This window comes from Pleurodeles waltl, chromosome 6 (genome assembly GCF_031143425.1).
Source record: "Pleurodeles waltl isolate 20211129_DDA chromosome 6, aPleWal1.hap1.20221129, whole genome shotgun sequence".
Taxonomy (NCBI): Eukaryota; Metazoa; Chordata; class Amphibia; order Caudata; family Salamandridae; genus Pleurodeles; species Pleurodeles waltl.
Window position 1 is genome coordinate 1,457,531,607 of NC_090445.1, and position 25,757 is coordinate 1,457,557,363.

The 25,757-nt window shown below is 41.7% G+C and overlaps 1 protein-coding gene across 2 annotated transcripts in view; it reads left to right on the top strand.

Moving 5' to 3' along the window:
- Positions 1-25,757, top strand: part of TMEM26 (transmembrane protein 26) — a 451,963-nt gene that overhangs the window by 335,457 nt on the left and 90,749 nt on the right. For both annotated transcript variants that reach the window (XM_069240917.1, XM_069240918.1), the window contains one exon: positions 7,862-7,987. In XM_069240917.1, the coding sequence (XP_069097018.1) occupies positions 7,862-7,987 (126 nt within the window). The remainder of the gene's footprint in view (positions 1-7,861; positions 7,988-25,757) is intronic.

The following is a 25,757-nucleotide window of genomic DNA, read 5'->3' on the forward strand; positions in this document are numbered from 1 at the left end:
AGGACAATGGGCTGCATTTAAAAAAAGGTTTGCTTTATTTAGGGAGATCATAGATATTGTAGTCTGCCTACCCCAGCATTAAATTTGAATAGAAAAAAGTGCAATATCAATTGTTTTCTTCCTATTTCAAGTGTCTTTTGAATTAATCTACCGAACCTCCACATCTTACCACGTCTACTCAAATTTACTCAAGCAGAACCCCTTACCACTGTCAGGCAGAGAGCTTAGGAGTGTCACAACAGCAGTCATCTAGGCCACTTAAGGTTAGGCTTTGTACTCTGGCATCCTGGTTGATTTTTAGAATCCGAGGAGCACTGCTCATTGAACTTGAACACCTATGCTCTACTAGAAGTGACCATATTGAATGAATATCTGTCCAATATGCAGCAGATGGCTGCCATCAGATTAATGCTGCCGTCAGACCAGTGCTGGCTGCCATCAGACCAGTGCAACCTGTGCCATTGCACTTTGTGCCAAGGTACAAGGGGGCACCATCTGAGCCAAGATAAGAGCAGCCTGCAGAGATATTTGTGTCTGTGGTATTTTTCAGGGCATATGTCCCGTCAGTTTGTTCTCATGGTATAGTACGATAGAGGGTTAATATTCCTATTACAAAGTACAAGGTGTGACATGCAGATCACAGGTTAGCATTTTACATAGATAGCTTGGATGGTTCTTGCTTTTGTCACAGAGATCCTTTTGATACTTAGAGTTCATAAGTAACAAGCCTTTTAATAAGCACATTGAGCTATGAGCTTGCATCAAAGTGTTGCATGCAAATTGAAAGGCATTGGTTTAGAACCATATTGTTTTTCCCCTCAATCTTTTATTAGTTTAGGAGTGCTAAATGGGGCTCCTTGTGAAGCTATACAATTTTATTAGTTTGACACCCCAATCATAGAGTTACATTTATGGTGTGGATAGCATCTGGTTTGCATCACAAAATTGATGAAAACTTGGTACAGAGTGTTGTTTTGCAGCCTACGTTCCAGCTCAAATACTGAGTTGCATTGGACAGTAGTCGTAAGTGACACAAAATAGCAAAATGCTCTGCTAGACATCAAGAAGGCATACTGTTGGTCGTTCATGGATTTTGCCATGTAGTAATTCGTGTATTTTAATGCTAATACTTGCTTACTAAATTCACTAGAAAGACATTGGCATAAAAATTACACCTCCTCGAGACCAGGGTAAAGTTGGAGAAATTATTTATTTTCTCCAAACCATTCCAATTTTGCATGTGTGCTGGGCCCTACAACACATATACAAAGTGGTAAAGTGTTAAACATTGTCAAAACATGGAATTTTGTGCTTGAAGGGTACTTTCCTGTATAAAATCTATGCGTGACATCACTCAAACACGCTTGCACTATGGTGCAATGGTGTGTGCATTTACGGAATATGGTCTAAGGTACACCGGCACTAGAGGAGAGAGCATCAGCACCACACCATGCTAGATATTGTGTGGTGGTGCTCTTTCCTTTTAATGCAACATAGCACAGCACATTGTAAGGTCTTAGTTAATCTGCCTCTTTGTTTCTCCAGACCAAGCACTCATGTACTGCCTAACGGTATGTCCTAGGTCTTAAGTAACACGTCTGATACATTGATTTACACACTTGTATAACTGTATAATTTGTTTGTGATTTAAAGTGCTCCGACAGTCTACTTTGTAGTGAGTAGCCCTATAAAATAAATAAATATAAGGCTCCATTGGAAGGTGTTAGTGAAGAAATACATGAAGAAGGAGGTCATGTTGGGGGAGTGCAAACAAAGATTGCCGCATCAGGCTCAACCAACGCTAAAGCCGGCCCTGCATCAGACACCTAACATCATCATCCACCAAATAATACTCATTGCATCACACATTTTCCATTTTGTGTATCATTTGCCATTCTACTAAAGAACGTGCAAGAAAATACCCTCTGACAACACCATGTCCACAGTAAATCACCAAAGCCATTTACTTTGGAAAAGTCCTGCTTGTAATATCCCCTCCTTGCACTGCAACAACATAAATCATATAAACTCAGATACAGTTTGCTTAAAACATAAAACAGTACAGTGCACAAAGGTTTATCTTAGCCATGTAGAAAACAATCTGCAGAGACCAGGCTGCTCACAACTGGCCACGCTTTTGAAAGAAAAATAACGAAGCCCACCCATCCACACACATAGCACTCTATATATATATCTTAAGCAGTTTAAACTCATTTTACTTTTATATTACACAACATGAAACATTACTCAACTGGGCATTTATTTAGCAAACTGGTTGATAGAAATCTCATAATGGTGTGAAAATGGTGCTCACATTAAGAAAATACAATTATGCAATTCTAATGTGTTGGAAAATGGGTTATTGGTAAGGGCAGGTAGGTACCTACACTTAGCAATAGGCCACTAACCTCCACTAAGGTCCAGTTAGGTCTCAGTAAATTAAACCCAGCTCAACCCTTGGTAGCTTGGCAACGAGCGTCAAGGCTTAACTTAGGAGACAGAGTGTAAAGCATTCAAATATCACAAAACAGTAATTAAATAAAACACAGGAAACAGTTTAAAAATCCAAAACCAATTTATAAAAATAGATTATATTTTTATCTTTAAAATGACACCAAAACGAATATAATCGGATAAGGGGAACCGGAGATATGAATTTTTAAAGAATTATTATTTTCTTAGCGCCTAGAAACAAAAAGCGCCAATCGGGTCATCTGGTTGCACCTCGACCGGGGCAAAGTCAAAGTTTAAGGCCGACCGCGATGGAGCTCTGCTCGGCTACAGGCTGCGGGAGGCCTCGGTTGAAAGTTTACCTTCACACTTAGGGGGTCATTTTGACCTTGGCGGACGGCGGAGGCCGTCCGCCAAGGTACCGCCGCTGAATGACCGCACCGCGGTCAAAAGACCGCGGCGGCCATTCAGACATTTCCTCTGGGCCGGCGGGCGCTCTCCAAAAGAGCGCCCGCCGGCCCAGAGGAAATGCCCCTGCAACGAGGACGCCGGCTCAGAATTGAGCCGGCGTAGTTGCAGGGGTGCGACGGGTGCAGTTGCACCCGTCGCGTATTTCAGTGTCTGCTTAGCAGACACTGAAATACTTTGCGGGGCCCTCTTACGGGGGCCCCTGCGGCACCCCCTTCCACCATCCTGTTCCTGGCGGGAGACCCGCCAGGAACAGGATGGCGGTAGGGGGTGTCAGAATCCCCATGGCTGCGGAGCGCGCTCCGCAGCCATGGAGGATTCACAAGGGCAGTGGTAAACCGGCGGGAGACTGCCGGTTTACCCTTTCTGGCCGCGGCTGAACCGCCGCGGTCAAAATGCCCTCGGGAGCACCGCCAGCCTGTTGGCGGTGCTCCCGTGGTCGGTGACCCTGGCGGTCACCGGTCGCCAGGGTCAGAATGACCCCCTTAGTCTTTTTTTCGAAGATTTTCTTCAGCGGGACGAACCTGCCAGTCCAATCCGACCTCCTAGAGCCCTTCTCCGGATACGCGATGCTGGAATCCTCGGTGGAGATTTTTACCTTCGGACTTAGTTGTTTTTTCGAGGTGAAAATCCTTTGACCGGGGTAAACCTGGATCTTGATCCGACGTCCATGGAGCCCTCCTCGGATACGCTGGCTGGGAGGTCCCAGTCAACTTTTTACCTTCGGACTTAGTCTCTTTTTCGGAGATTTTTCTTTACCGGGACGAACCAGCAAATCAGGCCGGGTCGCGGTTGAGGCAAGCCGGCTAGAGTTGCCGCGGCAGGTCAGTCCCTCTATGGAGCTTTTTTACAAAAGTTGTCCAAACTTCTCCAAACTTCTGGGGCTTCTCCCAGATGTCCTTTTAAGGTTCTTTTGGGGTCCACAGCTCACCCCAAGGGTCCAGAAGTTCTGAGATGGTCCTTGGGGGGTGCGGACTACAACTCCCAGAATGCACCTGGCGCAAACTCCTTTTTGGCCACTGGACAGTGGTCAGCTGGTCGCTTTCTTCAGGAGTTGGTGCAGGGGACTCTGGATAGCAATTTTTCACCTGTAGCAAACAGGGAGTCCCTCCTTGAACCAGTTGAAGCCAGGCAAAGTCCTTCTTGTGGTGAAGCCCAAGTGTGCAGCTGGTGCAGTCCTTCTGAGTGCAGGTTCCAGGTGCAGGCCAGGGGTCCAGCAGGGCAGTCCTTCTTCTCCTTTGGTTCTTCCTTGTTGTAATCTGATGGGGATCTGAGGTGTGGGTGCAGGTCTGCCAGTTTTATCCTTGCTCCTGGGTGAAAAGCAGGGGGGTCCTGGTTCTCCAATCAGGTGCAGGGTCCTTCCCCCTGTGATGACCACTTCCTGGGAAGTGTGGCAAAAATCAATCCCAGGAGGCAACATTCTCTAAAAATCCATCATGGCTGAATCTGATTTTTGGAGGTTACATCTGGCTGAGCCCACCCACTGGTGTGGCTAAAAATCATAAACACACCCCTCTCCTGCCCTCTCCTAATCTAATCAAGGGGGCACCTAGTTGTCTGGGGTTGCAGGATGTGGGGGTGTTGCTGGTTGCTCCAAATGTCCTTCTCTGCCTTTGAAGACCAGTTTGGCAGCCCTCCCCCTTCCTGCCTCACCATCTGCTGAGGGGAGATTCCCTCCCACAGGCACATTCCTTTGTGTGAAGCCAGGCCACTTCACACCTCATCAAGGCAGCTTGGTGAAGCTTCTCAAGGCTGGCCAATTAGAGCACAGCAGCAAAAACAATGCAGGGCTGAAATTGGCAACTTTTCAGGTAAAGTTTAAAACTCTTTACCTGAACAAGTTATATTAAATCCCACAACTGGAAGTTGTGGGATTTATTACAACAATTAATTTGATACCAAACTCTTGGTATGCATCATTTAAGGAGACTTTAAAAATTAAAATAAAGTCTCCCCACTCTAGCCTATGAAGGCCATTTACTACAATGAGGGAAAAACGAATTTGGCTGTTTTTACCTCACCATGGCTTATAAAACTATTTTTATAAAGTCCCTGCTGATAGTTACATGGCACCCAGCCCTAGGGGCACATAGGGCACATCTTAGGGGTGACGTATATGTAAAAATAAGGCAGTTTGAGACTTTGGAACTACTTTTAATTCCAAAGTCAAATTTGCATATAACTTTAATTTAAAAGCAGCCAGCAAGGCAGGCCTGCCTTTAAAATGACACTGGGCACCTCAGCAGTGCTACCTATGCTGTGGTCCCTAAACCTACATGCCCTACCATATACTAGGGACTTATAGGTAGGTTAACTTAGCCAATTATAATTAGCCTAATTTGCATATCCATTTTACACAGAGCACTGGCCCTGGGACTGGTAAGCAGTACCCAGGGCACAGCCAAGAGTCAGTAACCACCAGTACCTATCCAAAAAGTGTGGGGGTGACCAGGGCAAAAAAGGAGGACTTTCCTACATAATGGCAAATGGCTCTAAATAAATACTAACATAGCAAATTGAAAAACATATAAAATTGTTTAAGAGACACACATCAACTTTGCAGTTCAGTTTCAATCGAAAGAAGTGGATCAATGAACAAGTCCAGAAAAGAATAGGGAGCTTGATAACTATTTCAGACATTTGAATTGTCTTAATGGAAGCTCTGCAAATGACAGGATTCTGGATTAAACTATAACGCTATTCTTTTTGCACAGCAATTAACATATACATATCTATATATATATATATATATATATATATATATATATATATATACGCATATATATATATATATATATATATATATATATACTACTATCTTGAGTAGTCAGTGTGTGTTAATCTTAGTCATAAAAAAAGAACTTAACAACTTTTATTATGATATTTCATGATAGAAGGGCATGTCGAAACCTGTGACTCTGCCCACTCGATTTCAATTAAAAATAATTCATCATTTATAGTAATGATGTTTTATATTGATGGGATTTGTAGAAATACACATTAGAAATTAACCAAAAGCTGTGAGCTTCTATATAATAGTGCCCTCATGATGGTTTTCCTGTATTCTTTAACAGGTTTAATATACAATAAAGGTGAACAGTACTGTCAGACATACTTGATTATTAAAAAGACTAGGATTTACTCATTCACTTCCTTGGAATAACCAAAACTGTAAATAGGTACTTGTTCCAAACCAATAATTGGCATCCTCCAATAATTTACCAAAAATTTGGGAAATACACATGTTGAGCTTTAATGAGACATTCTGTTACATCAGTGACAAAAGAAATGTTAGAGATCTGAAATTTGTGGTAATATTGAGCTAAAGAGGTATTGGTTCTATGCAATCAATCCATTAAAAAAGTAATTACAATTCTGTAGTCAATGAGCAATATTATTATGCATTCAGATTTGGTTTAAATTGTCTCAGCGATGTCATTGAGTTGCAGCCAATATTATATTGAATAAATTGTGGCTTAATCAAGATCCTCTTGGCATTTGCATTAAAAAAGAGATGTAGTGATTGTTATTTTTTTTCTGCAGGCGTACAGAAGGCTTAAGAGGGATTTGGTAATTTCTACCATTAGACATAATTATATTACACGATGTAGGACAGTGGTGCCATTCTTGCTGATGACTGCTAAGATGTCTAATCGTTCCAAATTAATTATGTAATGAGTGACTTAGTATGAGAATAATTTGCAGTAATTGGAGCTATAAAGTAGTATATGATATCAAAGGACTTGAACCATGTCTGGTGTCAATTTAATTTTCCTAAAAAGTAGTCAGGGAGAATTGTTTAAGTAAATATGATCTTATGGTATTTTTACGTTCAGTAAGAAGACATGCATATTATGTATATTTACTCTCTGAAGCACCAACCATGTGAGACAACCCTCACTAGAGCCCACTGTTATTCCCTCATTTTACCATTTTTTCTCATCTGAACCCTCTATATTATCACACAGACTCACACTCTCTGTCCATCTCAACAGAAACAGTCTCAACTTCATTCTCTTCCCCAACAGCACCCAGTTCTCTCTCGAACAACTGACCCACCCCCTAATCCTCTGCCATATTATCATTACACTGCCCTCACCATTACCTTTACCTCTCGTGCATTCCCAAATATTATAGCACAAATACCTTTGTGAATCTATTCCCTGCTAATTCACTGGTGCTATCACACCCTCCCCAACTTTCCTACTTCTCCTGACATGCAATTAATCAACACATTTATTTAATTCTGTGCTACACCTACTCCATCTTTGAATCTTCCTACATCATCAGTACCTTTGCATCCTAATAATTTCACCTTGGATATTGCATGATCCATCTTATTTGTACGTTATAACATGGTTTTGCACATAACTACACAAATAGTAATAGATGACAACTTGAAAACCCACAACTCTCACATTCTATACCTGGATGCGCTAATCTCTGTTCCGAGTCTACAGACCACCAGCCCCGTGGTCGGACCGCTGCCAAAGCGGCAGTCCGACCGCGATATTATGACTGTGGCATTACCGCCATGGTTGGACTGGCGGCACTGCCACATTTTGGCCGCCCGATGACCTGGCGGTGCCGGCGGTCCCAATCCACTAGGGCAACACTGCAAGCAGCAGTGCCCTGGGGATTACGACCCCTCTCTCCACCGGCATGTAAAGGCTGGCAGAGATGGGCTGCAATGGGCCCCAGCTGGGGGGGCCACCTGGCCAGTCCTGTCAAGCAAATCACTGTCATGCAGGAATTGTTGTTGAAACACAGTTTTCAGCATTTTATTCACCCAAAACGCCCATCATCTGGAATTCTAGGCACCTCTTTAATTAGTAAAATCCTGCACACTTGTAATGGGCCCCATTCGATTGAGTAGAGTTCGTTGTGAAGGGTATATGAGGAAATGCCTCTCAGATTAACTTGTGTTTGGCTTTGCTTTTAGGCTTGCAACAGTGAAAAAGGTTCGGTAAACGAAACCACTGTGTCTGACGCAGTGGCTGGAAATGGGACTCAGTTTGACCAGGACCTAAATGACCAGGCCTTTGGAAAAATAGCGGTAGTGCAGCAGGTAAGATGTGTTTTTTATTGTGTTGGGAAGATCATTGACATAGTTGTGTTGCAATGAAAATAAATGCAAACTCATATATTTACAGTCAGGCACAAGAGTGTGAAAGAAGTGCAGCGATGCACTATGCCAAACCTTTAGCTGAGCCATGTCAAAATGTGGGTACAGGCATCATCCAAGCCTGGCAAGAACTTAGCTTACCGAAGGGGACTAAAAATGCATTGCACAAAATGATAAATTCAGACACATGTAAAATAAAGTGCAGATACATATTTGTTCCTGTCCCACTAGGCAGGTGACACACAATACAAGATTGCTATACAAGAGCGGTAGGAAAGCCCATAAGAATCACCAGCATATAATTGAACTTACACTTTGTTTATGTCATTAGGGAGCATGAGCTACAGCTTGGATGTTTAGAGCTTTTAGATTCGTATGGGGCATGTTTACAAGAAAGTGGCACAGCAGCCTTGATGCACCACTTTTCTTGTGTCACCTTGTGCCCCCTAATGTAACCATTGTAGCGCTGTATTTACTATACAGTGCACCATGGCACACGTTAGCACATTAGCGTCATAATTTATGTAAAAAATAAATAAAAAAATCTGATTACATCAAACCTCTAAAGTAAAAAATATATACCTTTTTATTTTGTATTACCAATTAATAATAATGATGTGTATAATTCAAACCAACTTAATTATATTTTTAATTGAAATTAGTACTGGATTCACTTTTTAAATCGTATTAGATTAATCTTTAGATCCAAAAACGGTTATTAAAATATGTTAAAATAAAATTATACTTTAATCTTAGGTACTTTTTAACATCAAATTTTGTTTATTTTTATTTTTAACCATTTTAAATGATGTAATTTCATTTAGCACTATTTCATAAAGGGTTTTATTCAAATGCCCTATCTCTATTATTTTGCATGGGAGGGTATTGCAGTACCAGTGCTTGGTCATGTGTGGTGTGGGGCTTACTCCTGCCCTTATGTGGAATACATTTAGTTCTGTTTTGGGTCCTTTTTAGCTGTAGTTTAGTTTGTGAATATGAATGGCCTTACTCTTTTGAGGGTGGGCGTCTGTCTCTCCTGCAACCCCTCCTAACTCCCTACCAATTTTGTAGAAAAGTATACCCCATTTTTACCCCCCCCCCCTTTTCCCGCCCACAGTTGCTACAAAGAAATAAACTTACATGTGTGATGATCACTCCATAGAAAAGATAATATCATTGGAGTGGGAGAATTACAGTTCTAGGTTTGTGAACAGCATATTGTAGTTCTTTAGTAGTACTACTGCAATACTGGTAAATGTGCTACACAGTGCAGGTTGTGACTAGGCTTCATAGTCTCTGTCAATGCATACTAAACTTAACGCTTCTATCACTCCCTTTTCTTTCCCCAAGACTGAGTAAAGATCAATGGAAGCACTGCTGCTCCAAATCACCATCAGGTGCCAAATTAATCATAGTTTAAATGCTAGACATAATTCCTAGGCTAATCCCATTGCAGATAGAGGCGTTTGAAGGTGTGAATACTCTTAAAGAGCTAAAAGATGCTATTTGATTACTTTCCTCAGGTAAGGTGGTAGCAGAGGATACTTTGCCCCTAGAATGTTATAAGATATTTTGGCACCTGGGCTACTTACTGTTATCCTTCATGTTAATCAAGGAGGAGATATTCCAGACTCTTAGAACTATACTAATATTGTTAGCTTTCTTAAAAAGATTAAGCCAACTGAAATGAAGGGGTGTTATTGGCCTATATTACAAATTCAATTTTGTGTTAAAATATATCCAAACTATTTGTGTACCTACATGACTGGCTTCCTGTATTGAAGACCTGGAATGTCCACAACAACAAAGTTTCATCCCGGGCAAGGACACAACTAGTCCTATTAAAGTCAGTGTATCGTTATTCGATGCAGCTAAAACTTTGGATATATGTACCAGGATTATTAGATGCAGAGAAGGCATTCAATAGGATCTCATGTTATTTTATATGGGCAACCCTGATTATTGGCTTTGAGTATAGGTATGTTGACCGCGTGCAGTGCTTATATCAAGAAACAATGGCCCATGTGGCATTGGCTGCACATTGTTCCTCAGTCTTAAAGATCTCTAGAGATACACAGCAGGGCTGCCCATTACCTCGACTCTTGTTTGCTCTTTATCTGGAACCCTATGTACAGCATCTTATTAATAGCCCATGGATAACACCAGTAGTCCTGAATGGAATGAAGGCCAAGATTAGTACTTACGCAGATGACAGTTGTACTTGTCAGATCCAATTCAGGCCATTTAGTTTATTGTCAAAGAGGTGGAGAGATTTAGGGCTTTTTCAGGTTCTCCAAAAGGCCCAAACTATTCTTAATTTTGCACCCACCGTAAAGGAACCAAGCGTTGTGCCTGTTGAAATGTAGGTGGAAGTCAAGATCACCTCTTCTGTTAATAGTTTAATACAACTAAATTATGAGCGCTTGTTTTGTCAGTCTATAATTAACATTTATTTTATGGCATCTGCAACCAATTATTACTAGCAGTGTTGTAATGTTGTTAAAATGAATATTCCTCCTAAATTGTTATATATTTTCCATGCTATCCCAATTCAAGCACCAACATCGTTTTTCAAGAGGCTTGAAGGAGCAATTGGCAGTTTCTTATGGGTTGGACGATCTATCCGGCTCTTGAAATTGCCCCTCAGTCAAGTGGGGTCTATCTGGACTTTAAGATCTACTTCTGGGAAGCTTTATGGCCTCGTATCAGGTGCCTTTTCACACACTGCCAACAGGATTGTAATACCTTTGTGCATCAAATAGGAGCTGGGTCTGATTTGAAGTTTTTATTATGTAGCTAATCTAACCTTAATTGTTTTAAGTGAGTGCTCTTTAAGGTAATTACTGAAGAGACATCTGCTTAGCCTTTTAAATTCCATCTTTACACTCTTTTACACCCCTTTGGGGAAACCATCCATGCTGTCCATTTTTCAGGAAGCTATTGTTAGATCTTGATATTCTCGTGAGGTTAAAACGGCAGGGCAGTTATTCGATCATCAAGGCTTTAGCACTTCTGCAGTCCTCCAGTGAGAGTTTGATCTTCCTAATAATAACTTTTTAAAATATCTTCAGGCCTTGGATTATTTCCAACATAATGACTCTAGTAAGATAATTAGCCTGATACGGAAGGTCTATCATATATATTTGGGTGATGGTAAACTAAATATCTGGATGTTTTCTCATTCAATGACTGAATGCAGGTAGAATGATCTCACTAGCCTTGTACAAAAATGGAGCCTTAAGATTGGTCTACCTGTTCAGGCATTGGACATTAAGGGTTTGCTAAAAAAAGTTTATTCTTCAGTTGCCTCTGTCAATTTTTTGCAACAATTCAAAACTCTAGGTTTGTTGTATTATACACCAGAGAAGATAGACAAATGGGATATGTACAAGTCTGGTAATAGAGTAAGTGTTCTAGCTGTGGTAATTCATATGATTACCAGTTGTTTGCCAGATGCCTACACCAAAAGAAATACTCGAGCGATATAGCCCAGCAACTCTGTCAGTTTTTTGCAGGATGATGTACAGCTAACTATTAGAGATATTAGGCTGGACTGGGAAGAAGATGCAGCCCATAATACCTCTGTAGCCATATCTACTGCAACCATCATAGTGTGCCTATGTATTGCCAGGAAATGAAAGTGTCTACACCCCCAAGTCTATAGGTGGTAGGCATTACTTAGACAGCTCTACAAGATGGAGGCTGTAATTCTCCGGCTTAGGGACGAAAAGGGTGCCAAATGCGTAAATCTGATGTGGGCTCCTTCCTCTCGATCTTAAGGATTCTTAGTTGTTGTAATTTACTGATCTCTAGCCCTATTTAAGTTTATGAATAGGTGACATGAATAACGAAATATTCAATTTAAATATAAAATTCGTAGTAGGACCATTTTTATATATTTTTATATTATTATTTATACGTTTTTTATATTTTTCTGCCTTTCTTGATTTGCATCTTTTATTTTCTCGAATGTACGTTTATGTATTTTTGTACCACATTAAATTCCTATTAAAAAAGGTGCTACATATCATGTGATATAGATTAGTGTAAAGCAATATAAAGGAATGCATCCATACCCTACAGTAAAAGAACGAAGTTGAAACCTGCTTACTTTTGGCTCAAAGGTCTTTTGTGCATGTGCCTTGATGGTAAGAGGCAGCTTTTCAGCTGTAGTTATGATTAATTTACAGGTAAATACAACCCCCACAAACATCTGTTTCTCTTTTTGGAGCAATCAGTGTGGTGCAGCTGACACAGAAGAGGTTTAGAAAAGTAGATCAATGATTGCATTATTTCTTCTACCGCCAATAGCAATTTCTGAGAATTGTACTATTCATCCACTATATGTGCCACACTTTCACTTCATACTACGTTCATGACACAGTTATCTTGTCTCTGATCACCAGTTAAAATCATGTTGTGCGAGGTGGTATTGTGGGGTAAAAGAAATTATAGCTAGGGATGTGTAATTATCAATGACTGAAATTATTTCAAGCCTTCCATCTATCACGTTTTGTATTCTGCAGTATGGCGCCCAACGTATAAGTGGTACGCCTTGACTTGGGTCCTGTGACCAAACCAAAACATAAACAACCAAAGACCAATTTCAGCCTTTTCAGATAGGTGCAGCTTGGTTTCAGTGGTACTGTGAACACCAGACCCGCATCTGTGCATTCCTGTCCTGTTAGGGTGTTGCGCAGGGAAATCTAAAAGGTGATGAATAAAACACTTAAACTGTTCTTAAAATGCCTAAACTAAACTCAGCAAAAGGCATTTACACTTGGCCGCATCACAGTTCTAATTGTTTTGCCCATCTTGCCACCTCTGGAAGGACCCAGCAGGTTCTCTCTGAAACAGAACACAAGCAACCGAAGACCAGTTTTGACACCAACTGAATCCCCAACTAGGTCTTGGTTTGCTTGTGTTACAGTTCAGAGAAGACCTGGAGCAGGACCAAGACTGATTTGTAAATGGCTAGGTCTACTCTGAGATGGCATGGTAGGCACAAAACAATAGACTGGGATGTGGCCTGAGTAATTACTAATGGCTGAAATTAACTAAAACATTCCATCCATTTCCAAAGTGAGGCGTATGAGGAGAAATACGTTTATTTCTTCCTTCTGCGTGTGCTGTAAGCTACTCTGTGACAATTGTTTTTGTGAAGGAAGGTGTCTCTTCCTGCACAAAAGCAATCCTGACTCAAATGCAGGCACCCTTGCACCATAGCGCAAGGTTATCTGCATTGGCACTTGCCAGGCACAAGTGCACCAGCACAGAAAGAGATAAAGAATACGCCATATGTTAGTAATTATGGTGCATTGCTGATCTCTTCATTTGACACAGCGCAGCAAGCTGCCTTGTTGCATTGCACCAAATGCTGATAAAGCCAGACCTTGGTGACTAAAAAGCAAGAAAGTGCAATTGGCAAGAAAGTCAACCAATCATAAGATGTGGGCTGATCCAAATCAGACTCGAAGTATTCATACTGTTCATAGTTTATCTTTCGTCGACAGCTAAAGCTAACTATTTCTAGAACTTGAGTTAGATCATCCCAATGAATGTGTATGGGTTTGCATTAAGCTAAATACTAAGTATTGGTAAATGATAAAAATTCAAATGGAATACACCTCCAAATATCCTTCTAGGACATTTGGATAACGGGAATTTGGGTGAAAGTATTGCGGCAGAAAGCAGAGGAACTAGGAAGTGAACCGAGGATTTTAAATGATTAACCCGAAGCCTGGACTTATTTCTTCCCAGCTTGTCAGCCAGTTTAATAACACACCTCGCTAGAGCAAGTGGCTGCCTGAAGTAATGAACAAGAACAGTGTGAGCAGGGGAGGCTAGTCAGGACGTAATTTCTCTCATGAGCCAATGGGAATGAGGAGAAACCTTCAGTCAACCTTCCCCGCTGTAAGGAATATTTAATTACACATGCAATGTGAATGTGAGTGGCGCTCTGCCCAGGCAGAGCATAGGCCAAGAAATATTCCCTCATGGAACAGATCACAGATATAGGGCGAGGCTTAAATATCGATCCTACATTTTACGCTTGCTCAAATTGATGTCAGGTTTTCAGCTGACGGAGTCGTACGAGGGTCCCCATATAGAAAGCAAAAGAAAAAAGGTACATTTGCATATTGGGCTGCATTTTTCTAGTGCACATTTTTACACACAGTAGAAATGGCACATTGCAGAAAATGGAAGTCAAGGAAATATGTCGCTTGACATTCTATGTAGTACACCTGGAAACATGGTTTCCAGGAGTACTACCGGCATTGTTTGTGAATTCCAAAAGAAAATACAGAAGTAAGTTCGAGCAGGAGAGAATATCTTCAAACGTAAGCTTGCACTTTTTGTGGAATGGACTCCTAGGGGGGTGATTTACTAACATTTTGCGCTGGGTTTGTGACATAAAAGTGAAGCAAACCAGTACAATTTTCTTTTAATAATTTACTTTCAAGCCCAAAAATTGTTTTGTGTTGCAAAATGACTACAATTAACGCAAAGTAGTGCAAAGTGTTGCTTTGCATTACTTAGAGTCCAGGGGACATTTCATGGGTGCAACCACCCATTCTTTTTTATGCAAAACCCTTCCTACTAAAATGGTGAAACAGGGGTTTGTGCCAAAAAATAACATCTTTTTAAACCAGGCATTAAAAGGAGAAATATTTTCATTTCTCCTTTCTTGTCTTAATTTGTATGCTTGTGGCACTGTGCAGCACACATACAAAGTAAGAAAATACTTTTAAGTTGTCTAGGCATAGTATTTTGTACTGGAAGGGCACACTTCCAGTACAAAACATATGCTAGACCCATGCACACACCCTGGCAATGTAGCGCAAAGGTGTGTGCATGGCACACAGCAGCTAAGATCAGCGCTGGTGCCATCGAGAGGGGAGGAGATAGACATATCTTTGTAAATATGGCACGCTCCTGCTCCGTCATTGTCCCATTACGCAGCACTGTTACTGTACTAAGTTGCGTGACAGGGACGGATCAGGAGAGTGCCATTTCTACAGTGATATGGCACTCTTCTCCCCTCTCCCTAGCGCCCCCACAGAATTTTGCTGCCAAGTACCACGGGCACACCTTTGTGCAATAGTGCAAGGGTGTGTGCATGAGTCTAATATAGGTTTTTTACTTGAACAGTACCCTTCCTGTACAAAATACTATGGGCCTCATTATGACATTGGTGGTAAATGCCACCTAGCGCCACGGCCACGGCCTCCAACATACCATCGCCATAGGTGCCGACCTTCCATGGAATTATGACATAGCCGGAATTCCGCCAGAAGGCTGGCAGAATTCTGGCTACGGTCATGGCGGCGGATGGTGTTAAGGTGGCGCTGCTGCCAGCAGCAGCGCCACGCCAGCAAAACACTGCCTACCGTATCATGTTCCATGATGCGGCCTGGTGGTGTTTTGCTGGCGGACGCTGCTGCTGGCAGCAGCGCCGTGTCTCGTCTCCTGCCGGAGGACCCCCTGCCAGTAGGTAAGTTGGGATCTCCGACAGAAGAGGGGGGTGGGGGTGTTGTGTGTGTGTGGGGGCTGTGTGACTGTATTTGAATGCATGTATGCGTGTGTAGCGTGTGTGTGCATGAGTGGGTGTGTGTGTACGTGCATGTTATGTCGTGTGATTGCGTGTGTGCCTGGATGTATGTTTGTGAGTGTTGCTGTGAGTGTGTATGAATGTATGCATGCGTGGGTGAATGTGGGTATGCAAGTGTGTATGGGTGTGTATGTATGTGCGTGAATGTGTGTATATGTGGGGGGAGGGGGAGGCGGAAGGTGGGGAGGGTCTCTGGGGAGGGGGGTGTGGGAGACCCCAATCAGTACCAGGGAAGGAGTTCCCTGGCACTGATAGTGCCTACCACCATGGTTTCCATGGCAGTACAGAAACCACGGAAACTATAGCAGTGGGCGGGGTCAAAATGTCATGGGCGGCCTAGTGACGGCCTCCGGGCTGGCGACTGAAGTCTCCAGCTCGGTGGTCGTTACCGTCGTGGCGGTCGGTGTGTTAACTTGGCGGTTTGGCTTTGGCCAAACCCCAATGTCATAATATTTGTGGTATGTCCCGCCAGCCTGTTGGCGGTAATACCTCCACTATTTCACAAACCGCCTGGGGCATAATGATCCCCTCTGACTAGTCAAGTTTTATAGTGTTTCATACTTTCTTTGTGTGCTGCACAGTGCAGCACAAATGCAAAGTCAGAAAAGAATGGAAAACTGAAAACATTTTTCTTTTAATGCCTGCTCTCTAACAGCATTATTTTTTGTCAAAAAACTCTGTCTACTAATGTTAATAGATAGGGTTTTGCAAAAGAATAGGTGGTTCCATGTGAATGCCCATGTACCACCCATAAAACACCCCTTTGAGTAATGCACAGCAGGTCTTTGCACTGGTTTGCATTACTTTTCCTTACAAACCAACACAAATACCAATTTGCATTGGTTTGCAAACCCCTAAAATGTTTTGTGTCAGGTTTTCATTGAAAAAAATAACATAAACCCAATGCAAAACCTTTCTAAATCTTGGTCACAGTCTCAATAAAGAATCCAGAACTAAACCTTGCATTTGAATGTAAATAATAATATTCTTAGAGTCTGTGCTCAGTGGGTTAGACTCAACCTGGAACAAACCAGAGCAAATTCAACCAGCTCCATTGTGCTACATCACTGCCTAGTTACAGATCCCCTGAGGCACCTGATCTGTCAGCAGGACAGTGATTTTCATACTGACCTATTTAAGTCTAAATCTCAAGGCAGATTGTGCCTTTGCTAGAAGTAATTAAGCACTGCATTGGACTAATGCATTAAAGCCTGGATTTACTAAATTTTGATGAAATGTATCAAATAAAGTTGTTGCGCTACATTGTGTTAAATTAATAGAGCAGAAATATGCCACCTCTACTATGATATGGTGCGGTTCCGCCCTCTAATAGCACTGGTGCAATTCTGGTTGCCTAGGTTCAGTGCAGTCTCCCTTGCGTCATGGGTGTCTGCATTGTAGTCAGAACATTTTTGTGCAGGGATGGATACCTTGTTGCACAAAAACTATTCTTAGAGGCTTATTCATCTTTGTAAGTATGCTGCAGAATGCAGCACACATGTAAAGAAAAAGTAACTAGAAGAAAGAAATACACTTTGTCTCGTTATGATAGTCTTGGTTAGGAGCGCCAAACTGATGCAAACTCATGGTCACTGACTTTAGTGTATACAGGTTTGCACAGAATATGAGGGGATGCGTGGGAAAGCCCGTGCTCCCCCATGTAACGCCTCCCCGATGAAAGGTAATGGAAGGCAGAGCAGGTTACAAAAGCGGCGCAATCCAGACGCAAAATCTTAGTAAATCCAGCCCACTTACTTGATGTTGCTTCATGCGTAGTAGGTTGGCCAGTGTCTGCTTTCCCTAGCATGCTGGTATTTTTCACCTACCATAATTTTGGAACACTGACTCAACAGCAAACAGCTCTGTTTGACGCCTGCCAGCTAATTTGCCAACTCTGCAATGCAGGCGTGATTGATACATTTTTTCTTACCAACTAGTGTACATGAAAGGGGAGTAAAATATTTTCTATCTATCGCGTCAAGAATTTTCAATTCTATTAAGGACACGGAGGCGAGGATTATGCTTTCTCTTTCTTTACTGACTTAAACATGAAATACAAGTAACAGAAAAAACTACAATACTAAGGACACCCAATATCCTGTCACATGGTCCAATCACCATCCATGTCCTTTGCTATAAGTCCTTTGACCTATGAAGTCACTTCCTCTTTCTTTGTTCAAACAGATAATGTCAAATTGAAAAAGCAAACTTCTTACGCCATCCTGAATCCGGAGTCATAACCTCTTCTCCATACTGAAGAACTGAAACTTGAAGACTCCATGCCGGAGAAACAACCGGTAAAACATATATCTCAAACTTCCCTTGAAGTTACTTCCTTCAGGCGTTCTTCTGATCAGAAGCAGTAACAATAAACAGGTAGGTAATATCTCATAAAATATATGTGTCTCAAACTTTATGATTGCAAATAATGGGAGGGTTAAATGACAATATCACATCAGATATAAATACTAAATGATAATATTGTATAAATATTGTATAAATATAACTAGGGAGGGATAATCCTCGCCTCCGTGTCCTTAATAGAATTGAAAATTCTTGACGCAATAGCTAGAATTTTTTTTATTCTATGTCAGGACCGGAGGCTCCGATTATGCTAGTTTAAAGCTGTTCCATCACCACACTGGCTACATCCAATACAGGTTTATGATAAAACTTACGAGAAGTATTTTCTGATGACCAATCTGCAGCTTTCATTATGTCGTCTAACCTAGAACCTAAGGCAAATGATTTTGAAGTCATAGCCCCTCTCGCAGAATGGGCCCCAAATACAGAGGTATCAATACCTGCTTCATTCATCAACCATCTCATCCATCTAGCTAAAGTAGCTGATGATACTGGTTTAAAAGGTTTTTGCAAAGCAATTAACAATTGACCCTTAGAATTCTGTCGAAATTCCTCTGTGACAATTTCATAATCCTTCAAACATTGAACCACACATAAATTTTAATTTTCCTTATAAACCGGACAAGATACTGACCTGCAATTCGTTTTGGTTCTTCTTGTCACCGAAAAGGAGACTCCTTCTGGTGAAAAAGTTCTGCCTGCTAAATCAAAAGCCCTGACGTCCGATACTCTTTTACAAGAGACAAGGCATAAAAGCATGGTTAGCTTAGCTGAAAGCTGTTTGCGAGACAAATATCTATTGGCAGGCCATGAATCAAGGAATTTTAATATGATATTAACATCCCATAAAACAGTATATTTTGCCTGAGGTGGTTTAGAAAGACGTATACCCCTCAAGAGCTTGCAAATTAATGGATGTTCACCAATGGGCTTACCTTCTACTTGTGAATGCCCTGCTAAAATGGCAGACCTAAAATTATTGACCGTCCGGTAAGCTAACCCGGAACTGGCTAGTTCTGTAAAAAAATTAACAATCAAACCAATATGTGCTTCCACTGGATTGGCACCCCTTCCATCACACCAATTAGACCATCTGCGCCAGGCTGAATCATATCTCTTATATGTGTACTACTGGCCCAGGCCTGATTAATAAATTCCGCAGCTTGTTGCGAAACATCTGAGGCATTCCATCTCGACCTGAAATTAACCAGGCTAGAAGTGTTAGCTTCCCTGACAAGATTAGAGGATGTTGAAGGCCCTCTGGACTCAAGAGAAGATTCGGACGAGGCGGAATCAGAAGAGGAGAGGCACAAGCTAAATGTAGAGCACTGGGGAACCAAGGCTGTGCTCTCCAGAACGGAGTCACCAAAACAATCTCTGTTTTCTGTCTCCGCACTTGAGCCAGGACTCTGGCAATCATCAGAAAAGGAGGGAAGGCATAACCCCGAGACTGGGCAGTTCACAATTGCCCCATTCCTGCACTATCTGGGCAAAAATCAGAGGATCCAGCTTCCAGTCGCTGGAGTCTGATAGGGATCTGGAGTACCAGTCTGCTATGACATTCTGGTCTTCAGGCAGATATTCCGCTATGACCACTAAACGCTGCGTTAGGCAAAAATGCCAGAAATCCTTGGCAATCTCCGCTAGAATCCTGGACTTCGTGCCCCCTAACTTGTTGACATACCTTACTGCCGATATATTGTCCATCCGTAATAGTATGCAACAATCTGTTTTCTGCAGGGAGAGGCTCTTTATAGCAAATGAGCCCACTAGAAGCTCCAAACAATTGATGTGAAGGGATTGTTCCCATTCTGACCATCTGCCCCCCGTCACTAGGGAGTTGCAGCGAGCTCCCCAACCCCATCTGCTGGCATCGGATTCTATCACTACTTCCGGGTGAGAGCTGAAAATCGCTCTGCCATTCCATGCCTCCATGTGGTGAAGCCACCATTGAATTTCCGATCTTACTTCGGAAGTCAGTGGGATTAGTTCTGAGTAACTCAGACCCTGTTGTAAGTGTCTGATCTTGAGCCTTTGAAGTGCTCGATAATGTAGGGGTGCAGGAAAAATCGCCTGAATAGATTAAGCTAATAAGCCCACTATCCTGGCTATGGTCCTCAATGATACGGTCTGGTATGTCAGTACTGACCTCAATTCCCTCTTGATGTTGCGTATCTTCTGAGAGGGAAGAAGAAGTTGGCATAAAGTGGAATTTATCTGGAAGCCCAGAAATTCTATTATCTGAGAAGGTTACAACAATGACTTCTGTACATTGATCAGGAAACCTAAATCTTGTAGGAGACTGATGGTCCAATCCAAGTGTGAGATTAGGACTTGAGGTGACTGAGCCATCAGCAGAATATCGTCCAGATATATAATCAATCTGACTCCTTTGGTTCTGAGATATTCCATCACAGGTCTCAGCAACTTCGTGAAGCACCAAGGGGCTGACGATAGGCCGAATGGGAGTGCTAGGAATTCTAGACATTGATCTTTCCATAGAAATTGTAGAAACCTCTGGTGTGGAGGAAATATTGGAATTGATAGATAGGCATCTTTTAGATCCAGACGCACCATCCAATCCCCTTCTAATAGGATGTCTCTTAATGTGTGAATACCCTCCATCTTGAAATGCCTGTACAGGATCCACTGGTTGAAATCCTTTAGGTTCAAGACTAGATGGTGACCTCCTCCCTTTTTGTCTACTACAAAAATAGGGCTGAGGAAACCGAAAGGATGAGGGGAAGCAAATTGTACGGCTCCTTTGTCTAAGAGAGCTTCTTCTTCTTTGTCTATAAAATCTTGATTTGTTTGGGAAAAACACATTTGTAAGGGGGGAGAGAGTTGTTTGGGGGTACTGACAAACTCTAGACCAAATCCTTCTACTGTTTGAAGAATCCACGGATCTCTGGATATCCGTTTCCAATTTATTAAACAAGATGCAATTCTGCCCCCAAGTTTGACCTGAGAAAAATGAATAATGCTCACCTGAGAAACTTGAGTCTTGGATGGCTCCTTGTTGTCCCCTGCGGTGACCTCTGCGGAAGCGGGGATGACCCCCTCTGTGTCTTGTGGGGTAGAAGGTGGAGTCCTGATCTCCGTACCAACCCCCTCTGCCTCTAGGGTAGTAGTTTTAGGGACTGTTAAAGGAGCTACGGCCGGGCATACGTCCTCCGAAACGACCGGCCCTGCCAAAAAGGCCTCATTTGAAAACCTTCTTGAGTGACATTTGCGCTTTGTCAAGGGAAGAGAAGGTGGAGCAGAACTTGGCTAAGTCCTTGATGAATGAGGATCCAAAGAGTAATCCTTCAGCCGAAGGTCCCGCCTCTGAGGACGCAAGATCCGATAACTTTGGATCAATGCGCATAAGCACTGATTTCCTTCGTTCTGCTGAAATGGCACTGTTAGAATGTCCTAATAGACACCCAGCCCTTTGTGCCCACCCGATGAGGACATCGGAGTCTACCGGGGTACCAGATTCCTTGGCTACATATGCTAGTTCGAGGATCTTAGTCAAGGGACCGGAAACGTCCAGTAGTTTGTCTTGGCAGCTACGCCATGAACGGTCTAATCCTTTTTTAGGATCCTTAGCGAACTTCTTCATAAAGGTGACCATGGTGGGGTCTATCTCTGGGGTCTCAGAAACTTACATTTTCTTACTTTTCTTACTCGGAACCAGGACATCAGAGTCATCTGAGTCGTCTGAAGAAGAGGTTTTATCAGAGGAGGAGGTAGAAATGGGAGTTCCTTTTCTCGAACTATAATTATGTTCGCCACTGCATTTTTTCCGCAGTTTCTCAAAAGCATCCGCGTGGATAGCGCGACCTCTGCACTGGGTTCCAGATTTTTTGCTTTGTCTTTTATCTTTTTGGGCTCTTGCTGTCCCTGAGACCAAACCTGTGATCGAGCGATATCAAATATTTGCCCAGAGAATGGGCCTACAGCTCTCACTAGAGCATCATTGACTGATTGTTGGACCCTGGCATCAAGGGCCTCCACCAGATCAACTTCAAGTTGATTGCCCAGCTCCTCTGGGTAGTATTCAGTTTCCTGTTCTTCCCATTGAGACATGATGCAAGATAGTAATGAAATCTTATAAGAATTTTTTTTTTAAACTGATTCAATGAAGATACCAAGTGGGGGAGTGCAAAAACCCCAAGTTCAGGTTATGAAACAATCAAAAGAGCCCTTGAATTAAAGTGGGGAGGGCGCAACCCGAAGGGCACTCTAGGCAATTACCTGTTATATATTTTACAACCCAGTCAGTTTTCAGCCTGCTGGGCGTCAAGGAGCAATTTGTTACTGCAAGGAGGGAGACCCAGACGAGCACACAGCACACTCGAGCCGATCGATTTAAAAAACGAAAGGAAATCGGCTCGAATGCGTGCATGCACGTGTGCGCGCTAAAAATAGAGAAAAGACTGCCCGAGGGCAGCCCAGCTCCCGCTCCACATGAAAAACGGGCTACTAAAATTGGCAAAACGCCAATAATCCGAAGCGCGAGAGCGCTAAAGCTAATAACAATAAAAGCGCGCTGAATCGCGACGCTTAACTAACATCAATATACATAAAAATACCATTCCAATCACATCGATATGTCGGAGAGAAAATAACATGTACTTATCTGCTGCGAAGAAGCAAAGAAAGAGGAAGTGACTTCATAGGTTTAAGGACTTATAGCAAAGGACATGGATGGTGATTGGACCATGTGACAGGATATTGGGTGTCCTGGGTATTGTAGTTTTTTCTGTTACTTGTATTTCATGTTTAAGTCAGTAAAGAAAGAGAAAGCATAATCGGTGCCTCCGGTCCTGACATAGAATTTTCTCTTTCTTCAGCTAAGTTCTGATTTTATAAGCACTTACCACGCTTTCTTTAAACCTTATAGTTCCAAATTAAATTCTATTGTCCGGGATCTCTTAGACCTAAGTGGAAACTGTATGCTGAGACACTTTCAATAATTACGATTGTACTGAAGATGATTCTTTAGTTTCATTAATACACAGGAGTTCACACATGACAGCTTGTGCCTAGCACTTGGACATTGGACTAACATTGTAAACTATATGGGCAGTGGCAAGTCGATTTGTCGGTTGTTGACACTTATTGATTGCAAATTCACTGGACAAAATCTGTTGACATTATCATTTATAGTTGGCCCAACACTCCTTCACTGCACTGAGCACTGCGTAAACATCAGATTTTACTTTTTTCAGTAATAGTTCAATGGAGTTGCTTATCGGTTTATGTGTTTTTATGTAGGGGAACGCAGTGTGTGATTTCAGTTTCCGATTTTTTCTAGAAGTGACCATGGTTGCTTTATCAAACAGTACAATGCCTTCTCCAATAGTGTTTGCACCTACATGACCAAGCTAACAGAGTCTGTATTTGTACCTCATGAGTCTACATAAAAGCAAGGAGAAGCAAATAATCGGCTAATCTTGTAAATGAGTTTAACCATGGCATTATGAAACATTAGACCTGTGTGAATTATTGCACATTATTTTAACATACTGTTTTTTTTCCTTACCTCTGGGTTGGGGGTTAACATCTGTTCTAAATTTTAAACATTGCATAACATATAGATCCTTGCAAAAACTCATAAACTTTAGTAGTTGTGGCATTTCAGTAGATCTTTGTAAAGATTCCAAACCTGCAGTGCTTTAACATAACTGAAAACCAGCTAGTGATTAGCTGCCTTTCTCAGCAGAGAACAAGGCCTTCCTCTACTAATCCTTGCCTCAAGGCCTAGCCATGTAGAATTATAAATCAAACTATTTAGGTAATTAAAAACCCATGGTTTAAATAACAATGGTTTAAAATAAATAGAGCCAGTGGGACTGCGAACACGTTTATGACGTTGAAATTACCTACTAAAGAGAGGGGCATGCATGCTCGATCTAAAGAAATGTTACTTTTATCATCAGAAGTCTACACTTTACATCTTAAAATGGCCCAGCCTCCCTCGAAAACTTAACATAAGATACCATGTTGAGCTTAATCTAATTATTTTGCTTTACTGTTCAGGAATAACCGCTTGGATTGTGTTAAGTTATAAAATATCATTTTTGCAGTATTTTATTTTTAAATCTACGTAACTTTATACATGCAGGAAACATTTTGAAAGGCTTTAGGTTAGCCATATCATCTTTTGGGAACAGTACAACATCATCAGCGTATATCGTAGTACACACATTATCAAAAATGTCTAACTCTTGTAGTCTTATTTACTTGCTGAGACAGAGATTCAATAAAAGCACCAAATAACATTCAGGACATTTGGCGTCCAAGTGGTCATCATATTCCCTGTCAATATTTCTCCTTTGGAACTCTGATAGAGTGGCTGATACAGTAATTTGAATAATTAGAAGGGAAGCGGCACACATTACATAACTTTTGAAATGTATTCTCCCAGTTCCCCGAGTTATCCTCTTTTCTGAGTCCAGATCCATAGATTGCAGCAAAACCTTTTTAACCTGTATCAAGTCATAAGAGTTGGCTGGAGAAAGTTTGATTTATATTGATAAACCAATCAGCACAAGCTACCAACTGGTTTTCAAGTATCCTGACCAATATTTAATAGTATTTAATAACTAATAATATTACATTATTATTAGAAATAAAACAATTCATTTTATCGTCCAAGGTTGTAAGAACTCCCTGTTAGTCCACTTATGTCAAATATGATTAGAAAGGTCCATCGTCTAAAGTACCTTTGGCTGGTGAGAAATCATCTTGGAAAAAATGGAAGGAATGCGCAGAATTCACTATCTCCCAGAGGACAAGGCTATCTATAAAGCTGCCATTAAGACATATCACAAATCCATAAAGGAAGCCAAGAAGAATTTCCTTGCTACCACAATAGGTAAGACCAAGAATGCCCCACAACAGATTTGTGGAAGTGCAAAGTATTTTCGTCACCCTTTGGATTGTACCATGGAAATACCACCCTCACAACAGTTGTGTGACAGGCTATGTGACTTCTTTGAGCAGAAGAAAGAAGCCATTAAGCTCTCTTGTAGAAACAGTGAGTGGGATGAGCCTGAGAATAAGGTACAATCAGTATAAACTTCTTTAAGAGTATACAGCCACTTACCGAAATCAAATCAAATACGCTGCAGCAGTCGGAACTGGCCATCAAGAGCTGTAAACCTGGTACCCCTTTGGACCTATTTCCACCAGCAATTAACTAACTTTTGAACTCCTCCCTGACTAGTGCTCAAGTCCCAGAAATATGGGAGCAGGCTACAGTAAAAAGCCATTGTTGGAAAAAATCTTTTGCTGATCCTCAAAACATAGTACATTTTTGACCTATTTCTCTGCTCCTGGCCCCTATAAAAATGTTCAAAAAATTAGTGAACATACAAATTATGGAATATCTCAATCAGTTTAATATTCTCCAAATTTCCCAGTCAAGCTTTAGACCTTGGCAACTAGTCAACCCTTCTGAAAGTTTCAGCATTTATCAAAATAACATTAGACAAGGGTTTGAATGCATTCCTGATGTTGCTGGTTTTCTCTGCGTTGTTTGACATAGTGTCGCACCTGCTGTTGCTCCAGTGCCAAGTAAAGCTGGAAGTTTTGGCTGAGTCGTACGATGGTTCTAATATTTTGTCTCTAATAGGAAACAATCAGCCACACTTGGACGCTTCAGTTCAGGTGACAGAATGCTTAGATATGCAGTCACTCATGGCTCATCCTTGAGCCCACCTTGTTCAAAGCCTAGATGACCCTGTT